The 11120-nt window shown below is 39.9% G+C and overlaps 1 protein-coding gene across 1 annotated transcript; it reads right to left on the bottom strand.

Moving 5' to 3' along the window:
• Positions 1 to 4773: 4773 nt before the first annotated feature.
• On the bottom strand, positions 4774 to 10468 carry LOC308397525 (cytosolic 5'-nucleotidase 1A-like). Its single transcript, XM_080883460.1, has 6 exons — positions 10245 to 10468; positions 9943 to 10110; positions 8212 to 8341; positions 7967 to 8089; positions 7435 to 7619; positions 4774 to 6150 (listed from the first exon to the last, which is right to left on the bottom strand). Exons 1-6 carry the CDS (start codon positions 10356 to 10358, stop codon positions 5785 to 5787), a joined length of 1086 nt encoding a protein of 361 aa, XP_080739586.1. The 5' UTR covers positions 10359 to 10468; the 3' UTR covers positions 4774 to 5784.
• Between the last annotated feature and the right edge of the window lie 652 nt (positions 10469 to 11120).

Below are 11120 nucleotides of genomic sequence, written 5' to 3'. Positions count from 1 at the left end.
TTAAGTCTGTACATTACTCCTTGTAAACATGTTCCATATTTAAGATTCTGCACAGCGACGTGAAAGCCACGGTATCATAAAAACATATCAATTATCTAATTATGTCTAATAAATGTTCCCAAGATCTCCAGGATATGCATCAATGGGCCAATCACGGTAATGCAGGTACAAATAAATTACTTTCCAAAAAACATTCTGAAACTCAAACCAAGGGAACATATTTAGAGCAAATTGCTTGTCAAGAAGATAAATGCGACAGCAGAGAATGAGGGTGCTACTGTTTTTGTTTTTTTCAAGAACTTTTGTTGCGGTGTCCACACAATTACACGGACAGACACACACACACACGGAAAGAGTGCCAATTATAGAAACTGTGTGATGAGGTTTCTCATACTGAGCCCCATGCTACCTTTGCCTCTAATCCTTTGTTATTAATTATATCTTCAACAAACCTACACAGTTCTTGTGGTGTCAGCACCAAGTATCCATGGCAACAGCCAGTTGGTCCCAGCTCTCAGGGATGCACACACTTCTTCTGCCTGACAAAACCTTGCTTCGTTGCAAAGCTACTCCCCTGACAAGATGAATAACTCAACTATATGATCAAATTAAAAAAATATCTTCTGCCGAGTGAGCATCCCCCCCCCCAAAAAAACCCTCACATTGGCAGCGATGCTGGCAGTAATTCAAGCTCTACAAAAACAGAAAGAGGGACACAAAAAATCTGTAAAAATCTGCTAAGTGTACTTAGTGAAATTTATTTTACTCATATAAGTCACTTTATATTTAATCTTCACTATCTTTCATAGCCACATTTTTCACTTTTCCTGTTATAGTAACTCTAAAAATCCTTTACTCCACCTTAGCCTTGGCTTAATACAACATGACATGCTACTTACATTTTGTTCCATAAATGTAAATCGTTTTCTGTTTTTCAATGTTATCTTTATTCATTTATTTTAACATCTTTACTGGTTTCAAGGTCTCAGTGAGTAAGAGTGCACAGGTGGAAAAAGCTGTGTAAAGACTCATTTGGGTGATGAAGGCCTCAAATGATGCACGAGTTGAGGTTGAAGTTTAGAGTTACAAAGAATCATGTTCAGACATCTGTAACCATTTTCTTAAATCTACTTCTGACAAACAACCTGAGATTGCATTAAGTGATATTTGCATTACGCACCATAATCTTCGAGCCACCTGTTGCCATTCTGGGTGATATAAGAACCAGGTTTTGATAAAAGCACCAAATTTTGATATAAGAACTAGGTTTTGAGAAGAAGAAAAAGAAGAAAAATCGTGTGGAATCAGCTACAACGTATATATCATATATGTTTGCATGTACCTCCAAATCTAGTTATATCAGTCCATACACGGTATAGATTAAATTTATGTCCGCTCTTCTGTCTTCATTCATCATCATCATCATCATCATCATCAACTCACATCATCTAGCGGACTTAAACCTTGAAAATCATCTTTCCTTTTCCGTGTCGTCATTTTTCGCTGCAACCAATTTCAGAATTAATTACACCTTCCCACCACAGACGACCTTTTTTTAATGGCCTGACTGGCTTTTCGGCAGCGAGAGGGTTCACTGTCAGTGTGTATAAAATGTGTTCTTATTTCATATACCACATATTATCTCTGCAATCTCAGTCCAAGAATGGTAAACCTCAGATATTCTAATATATCTGAAGCTGCAGGATATAGTTCATTAACTTCTAATTAGATTTAATGTTCAGTGCGAACACGGTGATTTGCATTTCGCTGTTCTTTCTGTGCTTGGCAGTGATATTTTGATACCTGGAAATGTGCTGAAAGGGAACTTGGTATTCTAAAAAGAGGACTTATTGTAGGTTTGTACAGTTCAGCATTCTTATGATGGCATTGGTAGGATGATTTTAAGGCTTTTAATGGGCTTCTCTAAACTATGCGTGTGTTACTATATTTTTTCTCTATACAGCTGAGTCTATATGCAGGAAATGTAACGGCTAACCTAATCTAGTTAAGCTGGAGCGCCCCCTAGTGGTTCCCTCCGTCATGCACATCTAAGACGATTGAACATGGAAGGCAGAAATATTCTGTAGCGGCCCTTAACATATTTATTTTTGCAAGAAAGTGACTCCTTATGAAAAATTTTAAGGCTGTAAGTCAAACAGGTAACTGAAGATGTGCATTCAAGTGCTGTCGTAATAATCATGGATCAAGGATCAAGTCTGGGAAGAAAATGCCATAGCTTGCCTTAAAAATGATTTACCAAGATGGTAAAATAGAAAAATAGAAAAAAAATGGTAAAAGAATAATAGGGTTATAGTCATCAATAAGAAGTCCTTATCTAAATCAGACTGGTATGATAGCGGTGTATGTTTTGTTGTTGATCTGCTTGATAAAAACGGAAACTTGCTATCTTATGAATAATTTAATGATAAGTGTAAAATAGACATTTCATTTAATAATTATAATAAGGTTTGTAAAGCAGTACCCACACTATTGTTAAATCTTATCGTAAATACTTTAAAGTATTTACTAATAAGAACATGCTTACTATACAAAAGCCAACAAGCTTACGCTGGTTTTACTACAATGGACCACCAAAACCCAGAGCCAAATTCTGTGGAAACACATTTCCAGCTTCCACTCAAGAGGAAGCGCGGCCCGAATTATGTTGCACAGAATTGCAGAAGTGACGACAGCTGCTCTCCACCAAGGAAAAAAGGCCAGGACAAGCACCAGTGACACAGAACATCCAAAAAAGTTCTTTGTCAAGGTCTATCCAAGACCAAGTTGAGAAAATGGATGTTACGACCTCGAGCGATACCAAAAGCTCTGAAATCACACTGAAATACAACAAGAGGCCAGGACAAGCACCAGTGACACAGAGCAGCCAAAAAAGTTGTTCGCCAAGCACTATCCGACTCCTAGTTAAGAAAATGAACAATATGACCTTGAGTGGAACCTCTGAAAACACACCAAAAGACAACAAGAGGCCAGAAACAGTAGTGACACAGGGCGTCCAAAAAAGTCCCTGAGCCAGGACTATCCAACTCCCAGGTCAGAAAACAAACGACACGGCCTTCGGCTAAGGAAAATAAAGAAAAAAAATAAAATAAAAAAAACATCTCTTACTGCTCTGTTTATTTCTTTAAATGAACACTTGTACTTTTTTGTCATAGAAGAATAAGAATATTAATATGAATATGAACACCAAGGCGTTTCCAGGCCAGCCAAGAGATATAATCTCTCCAGCCTGACTTGGGTCTACCCCGGGGCCAAATGCCTCCATGGGCACCTTAACTCATCACTTTTGACGCAGAGAATGTATTTTATTGACTAATATTAGTAGGCTGAAGCCTTTTACTTCTACTTATTTCTGATTGGCTTTTACTATATATTAATATGCTTTTTTAAGGATCAAGACGTGGGTGTGTTTTTCCAGCTTCATTAACAGTTGTTTTTTCAGAGATCAGATGTCCTCACATCTTCAGCAGTAACGTTAATCCATATTACACAGAGTGCATGTTTTGTATGATAAATTTTACCCATACCCTGCAGAATGAGAGACAGAGCAGCCGGGCTATGTAAAAAGTGTAAGGGGGCGTGTTCACGGTCACGTCCAGTGGGTGTGTGGGCAGAGACGCTCCACCACGAGTTACTACTGAGCAGACTCTGGCTCCAAAAGTGGAACATGGCAGCTCCCACAAGCTGGATATTTTGGCTTCATTTTTGCACAATGGGAGGAAGTGCTGTCGTGTCGTTCATCTTTTATACAGTAATTGGTTAGGACCAATCAGCAATCTTCTCCTTAAGAAATTTCAAAAATATACAAAACAATATATATAACTTCATAAGTCGACAAAAATAAAATCCAGAAAAATCATGTAGCTTTTCAGATTCATGATTCTTTCGGTTGCATCATAAAGATGATTCAAGTTCAAGTTTATACACTTAACCCTAAGTTGAGGTCTTTCATGTCTCTTTAACAAAAAACAGAAACAAAATCCCTATTCAGAAATCTCTCTTCTATATGATGGTTTGTGTGTGTAAACGTGTATGCGTGTCTGTGTGTCCACACACAGCAAGCATTTGTTTGGCCTGCTGATATGGCGCCTCGAGCAAAAATCCTGGCCACGCCCCATCCCTTAAGATCCCGCTCCAAAGTCCTATTAACCTACAGATTTAGAAAGAAGACGCTGCATTGTTAACTCTGAGGGAGATGGAGAATGAGCCTATTTCCAAAAAAAGTGGAGTGTGTTCCTTTAAATACTATATATTGTTAAAAACTAAAGTGCACACGCACACACACCTTTTGAAATGTTTCCTTGACTCGTTTTGTATATGAAAATTTCTTTCAATTAAACAAAAAAGAAAAAAAAAGAAAAGAAAGACTATCCCAGAGGCCCTGAATGTAAAGAGGAGCACTTACAGGTAAATAGCACCACCTAGCGGTGGACAAAAATACCTTTAAATGTAAAAGCTCTGCAACCAAAATCCTATTAAACTATAAATACCGAGGTATTATATACATAATGTGTCATTTTTTAAAGCAAATAACCTGTGTGCCAAAAATATGAAATATTAGTATAAACTGCAGTATTACACTAAGTGCCATTAATCTGTTTGTGTGTGAGTCAGTCAGGCCTTCTCAAAAGGCCTTGAGATAAATCAGAAGCATCCTGACATAAGGAAAGAAAAGAAAAAAGCAGCTCTGTAGCTCTTTTATAAAAAGATGTTGCTCTCACTAGGCAAACTCTGCCTAAACACAACAATCTGAGAGAATCTTTAGTATATTTTTATGTCAAATGAAGAAAAAAGCAGGATAAAGTGCCTCCAAATAATTACAGTACGTGCAGTTAGGTACTACCCAACACTGTCAAAACACAACAACTGGGGTTTCATCGCATTCCTTTATTTATCTAACTACTCGCTGGTAGAAAAGTCAAATGGTGTAGACAAGCTATCATTGTGTTACCACAATGTGAGTACAAAAATGAAAAAGATTAAATATACCAGCATATAAAAACATGCGAGTGTATCTGTGCAACTTCTTCCTGACATTTAGTTATGCAGACCATTAAGGTACATATTTATGCAATATAAATTTCATAAATATCTGCAAACATATACAAAGGCATACGTAGATGTAGTCAGTCCATCCTAGAAAGTCTGGTTACAGCTTGTTGGCTGACACACAGACTCAGCGTAAACAGCCTACAGAACAAGATCAAGTTTTGTGGCACTTCAAAAATAAATGAGTACAGTAACACACAGAAACAGCATCAGCGCTCCTTGTAAGCTGAAGTTATTCTACCTCCTAAAATCCCTTTCAAAATATGAAATGGGTGAGGATTTTGCCAAACACCGAAAATAATGGAATTGGTGATCTGTACCAGTACTTTTATATGTATATATTTATATATGTATTTGCCAAAAACCTCACAGATAAAAGGGATAAACCTTTTTTATGAACATAATAAAAAAAAACAGCAGAAAACTTATTCTGCAGATCTTTCAAGTGGTAAGCACAAACGTTAAAACCAACCAAAAGGTTGCTTTTCCTCGACAGCAGTAAGTGAAAGTAAAGCACCTAGTGTAACTCTGGTGTGAAAATACATTCTCCTGTTCAGCAGTTATTCCCTCTCATGAGGAAAATGCTTATTGCCAATTCATGAGCAAAATCCTTTAAAAATTAGGATTCCTTTAATGGACATTTTTTTATGAATATAAATATTTAATCTGGAGCAAAAGTAGTGCGAGTGTAATATTATTTTTTTAACCTTTCTTAGGTTATTCCTTTTTTTTAGGCTGCTCGATGAGTTTTCCCTTGTGGTACTTTTGTCCGATTCCATAGGGGACGTGTGCGGATATGGTTCCCAGTTCCGTGGCCCCTTCAATATGGAACATCTGGTCGTCAAAGAAGATGTGCGGCCTGATCTTCTGAAGCAGGGGCCCTTTCGGAGCCCCCGCCAGGAAGAGAGCCTCGTCGATCTCCAGGCCCCAGCTGCGGAGGGTCTTCAAGACACGAGCTCCAGAGCTGGCAGCGCTGCGGGCCGTGACCAGGAAGGTTCGGATGGGGCAGTTCAAACGCTCGTTCTTGGCATAGAATTTTCTCTGGAGCTTTCCCAGGGCCTCCAGGAAACACTTTAATGGTCCCTGAAAGAGTCAAAGAATAAAAGTAAATTGAATTTAAAATGAGGACTGTGAAGATAAAAAGCTGTGTGTGATAGGTTAGATTTGAAGAAATCCACTGCAATGTGTTTGCTTTTATTTACATAGAGCCTCTCTTTTAAATCATCTTTCCATTCGATGGATGGTTGCACTGGGTGGAGAACATCACAGTTACTGAAAAACTGCTACTACTTGTAATCTGGACGGATAATACAGATAGTATATACACAACCACAAGCACACACAAGGAAAATAAATGCTTCAGATGATGTGAAACATATTTACAAACTCACAAGGGGGTGCGTAAACCCCACAGATAATTCTCAGAGCGTAATATGCTCATATCAGCAGCTTGCACTGTAATTAATGAGGAATCTAGTGGGGTGCATTAGTATGCGGTGACAGCCAGTACTGTCTACTGATACCGAGTCAGCTTCTGAAACAACAGTTCACCATGACTGCACAGTGAAACTATCTACAAAAACAAAGAGCAAAACACTTGTTAAAAAGTGTGAATGGCTACACTTATAGTATTTGACTAGTGGCTCAGTCATGCAACAGTAAATACAGGACAACATCCTAATAACATAAGGATCATCAGCAGTTGCCCCGGTGATAGCATTGCTTTTTTGGGGGGGATATGGCGTTCAATTACAAGTAGCATGGAACACTCTCAGCCTCTGGGTGACCACTTTTGATTGCAAGGTAATTGCACAGGTTGCAACCTGTCTCCAACATGTTGCAATGGATCTGAGTCAGTCTGCACAGATGGACAGAATATATATATCTGCAATAGGGGACGTAGCCATATTCCAACTTGTTGTATTTTGATTATGTTGCCACATCCTGCACCAACTAGGTCAGTATTTGTGGAGGGATTTTTGTTCTGTGAGGTTCTATCTAGACTCTAGATAGAACCTCACAGAACAAAAATCTAGAATCTAGATTCTAAATGTAAGCAGTTAATGTAAATTTCTGTGTATGTTGTTACACCACTATTGTCTTTGCAGTGGCAGTGCAAAGTCTTCAGGTGTCGCCTGGGCTGAAATGATCCCACATGGTGAGGTGTGGGTAAAGGCATGCCTGAGACAGGTTTGGAGGGGCATGGGCAAAGCCCATCTTCTATTTTATGTAAGCTATAACTATGCACTCTATGTGTGTCCTTAAACTTTTTGAAAATGCTCACTTCTTGTTTCCTGAAGAACAAAATAAAAAGGAAGAAAAAAATCATCAGCGATGTAGGAGAAGATGGAAACAACCATATGTTACCTGAGCGAGAGGTTTGTTCTCAAAATGTTTCTCGTGCTCAAAGAAAGAGTCCAGGCCATGCTGCTTCACGATGATCTCTGACTCGTCGGAGAAGAGAACAGCGTCACCATCAAACGCCACTCTCAACTGAGTGTTGCTTAGCTCCTGCTCTGTGTCCGGCGTGAACATTGTGGCAGCAGCAATTCCTGATGAAAGGTAAGCGAAGCAAGGATTAAAACCTCTAAACAGTATATAGTATGTACACAATAAATTGAGCCTATCAAGAGCCCTTAATTCACCTTGTTTTAAATAAATATCATGGTTAACACACAAGCTTATTCTGTGTTCATTTGAATGGTGGGCGGGCTGTAAATCAACCAGCTATTTCTTGCAGTTTAGTATGAAGTCGAGATTTCCCTCTGAAGCGTGAATGAGTCACAAAGTCAACATTGAGGCTTGTAAATATAAGAAGTACTTAAACATCTAGAAGGTGGTGAAGGAAGTCCAAGACTCTGCAAAGTACTGATTAAAATATTAGACCAACATCACTTACCTTCATCTATGGCCTGTATGACTTTGTCTGCACTTTTGGAGAGGTAAAGATTTGTCAGGTAGGCCTTCAGGTAACCAATAGGACTCTTCCCTCCTGTCATGCAGAATCTCTCTATGGTCAAATCTGAAGCAAGGAGAAAAAACAAGTAAGATGTGCAGAAAAAGAAAGACTTCCTCATTTTAGACGCGCAATTGCTAGACTTGATCCAACATCACACTCCACGCTCAGACCTCGGCGCAGCATACCATAGTGATTAATGCTGTTAATGAGGCGCACTCCCACTTGGGCATGGTTGTTGGTCATTAAGACGATATCAAACAGCTCCTCGTTGTCTGGATAGAGCTCCCTCAGTTGAGTGTTGACGTTCATCAGCGCCTTAAGAAGGCACAAGAAAACAAACCATGTTATACACCCAAAGCAAGGATATTGCATGAGTGCTCAACAGAAGTAACCACTATTCTTTTGGTTAAATCATACTTTTAAAGCAATGCATCATCCTTCAGCTGCTCCCTTTAGGCGTTGGCACAGTGGATCATTCACCTTCGTCTCACCCTATCCCTAGCCACCTCCTCTTTCACGCCAGCTCTTTCACACTGCATCCAGGAACCTTCTCTGAGGTCCTCCTCCTACCATTTTATTAGTGCCATCATCTCCAAATCATAGCAGGTATTACTACCATCTTGTAAACCCTCCCTTTCATTCTTGCTGCGATCCTTCTGTCTCAAATCACCCCTGACACTCGTCTCCACTCACTCCACCCTGCCTGCACTCTCCTGCACCTCTCTTGTGAACTGTCTGTTGATTTGGATGGTTCAGACACATCTACCTTCACTAACTCTCCTCCTTACAGCTTCACTCTTACACTTATTCACACACAGGTATTCTGTCTTGCTTCTACATACTTTCATTCCTCTTCTCTCCAGTGCATAACTCCGCCTCTCCAGACTCTCCTTGACCTGCTCCCTACTCCCACTACATCACAATGTCTGCAAACATCATAGTCCATGGAGACTCCTGGCTGACCTCTTCTGTCAACTTATCCATCACCAGCAGATCTCTAATGTAGTCCCACCCCCACCTTGAACCCATCTGACACCTACATCTAAAATACCCTCTAGGTAGAGTAGACTTTCGGGGCTGCATGCATATGAGAAATTACTATTAAAAAAGTCACATTTATTATTCCATGCTGTGGGCACTACCAGTATATTTTCATCCATGTGTTATTATCCGACAGTCAACTGTTGGAATAGAAAGTATATATGTATTAATGATGATAGGGCCCTTTGTATATTATTGCACAAAAACACACTGTGCTGATAATTTATTATGTAAAATGACTTCAACCTAATACATTAACCTTGCATTTAGTACCAAATTCATTAATGTTGTAATGCTCTGTGTTTGGACAGTTTGGCTGTTATGAATGGCAGGAGTGGCTATGGTACCAGCTGTGCCAGCAAAGTTGAAGCACTCATTATGAACCACAGGGACAGTGACTGTCAAACGAGAAAACCAGAAGTGTTTTAAAATAACTCTCTGTGAGACAATGAACCTGATAAACATGTGCAAACATCAGCTCTCAGCACCTATCAGGCTTTACAGGAATAACTTCTCAGTCTTCTTTGTTGAAAATGATTTGATTTCCTAGCTTGTACCATGTCATTGTAACAAGTAGTAAAACCGGTTTTAAAGCAATGAAGAAGTTAAATATTAAGCAATTGGTGCGGTGTTAGGTATTTCTCTTATTTTAGCCATGTTTGCTCTAGCAGTGACAACAGCCAAACACTTGCATTTACACCACCTCCTCTTAGGTGTAGGGATAGACATGCAGCCCCTTGTTAGCTATTACTGTTTATCAATAAGTATTCCCTGGCTTTAACTATGTGATCACAGACAGTTGTAATAGTGAATGAACACTTCTGAGGGGACACGCCCTGCACAGCAGGTTTGACAGTACAGGGGCCCAGGCCTACCTTGACGAAGGGAAAAGCAGGTCCTGGTTTTAGGGGCTCGTTTTCATGTTCCTGCTGGAAAGCGACATACTTCTCTAAGCCCTCTTCCTCAAAGATCTTCCTCTCGGCCTTCATGTTGAAGAGAGTGCGAGAGGAGACGGCGATGGTGACTGCATTCTTGGGTTTGGGCTGGGGGTGCATGAACAATGAGAAAAAAGAAATGCAAGACATGTTCAGGGGTTTGTTACCCAAACAACTCTTCGTGAAAGTATATAACACAGCAAACATGCTAACGAAAAGGAAAATAGCATTAAAACACTCACAGGTCTGGGTTTGTTAGATTTGAGGTTGTCGAAAGCAGCCTTAGCCGCTGCCCAGTCTTGTTCCTCGGCGCTCTCTTCACTCGACCCTTTATCATTGGGCTTAATTTCACTCATCTTTTCTTTTAGCTTATAAATGTCTATAAACAAAACTGTAATAAACCCGATTAAGGGAAGCCTGCCACAACTCCAAAACTTTGCGGAAATGTAAAGTAAGGGGAAGTCTAATGGGCGTGACTTCCCGTAGTGACGTCAGCAGTGTGGGGTAACGCTTGATTGTTTGTTAACGACGAGGAGAAACTGATCTGGCGTTGTTTTCCTGCTATATTTTATTTTATTGAGCTCACAGGCAATATTAGATCCAGTTGCTGGACTCTTTTATTGCTTTCGTAACTGTCTTAATCATTCATGTCACAGATTCAACACAGTGCTAGAAACATTCTTCAGACATGTTCATACTGGCATGAAAGCCTTATGCGGTTGCTGCAAATTTGTCAGCTGCACATTCATGATGTGAATCTACGGGTCCAAAACACCCCGAAGGTGCACTGTTGGATTGAGATGTGGTGCGTGTGAAGGCCATTTGAGCGCAGTGAGACAGCATGCTGTCCTGCTGGAAGCAGCCATGAGAAGATGGGTACACTGTGGTCGTAAAGGGAAGGACATAGTCAGCAACAATACTTGGACAGGGTGTGGTGTATAGAGTTACATTTATCAACATGGAAAGTTTTAAGCTTAATCGTGAAGGCAGAGAAAGCCGAAGGCTCTGGCTCCCATTCCACTTTTAAATATTCTCGGAACCACTAGTAACCCACGTTACTTAACTTCACTCTCAGACGTATCACAACAGATACTGCTAAAATGTAAAACATATGTGTG

This window comes from Rhamphochromis sp. 'chilingali' (assembly GCF_963969265.1).
Source record: "Rhamphochromis sp. 'chilingali' genome assembly, chromosome: 5".
In the NCBI taxonomy this organism is placed as follows: Eukaryota; Metazoa; Chordata; class Actinopteri; order Cichliformes; family Cichlidae; genus Rhamphochromis; species Rhamphochromis sp. 'chilingali'.
Note: the sequence above shows the minus strand (reverse complement) of the source record. Positions and strands in the feature narration are given on the sequence as shown.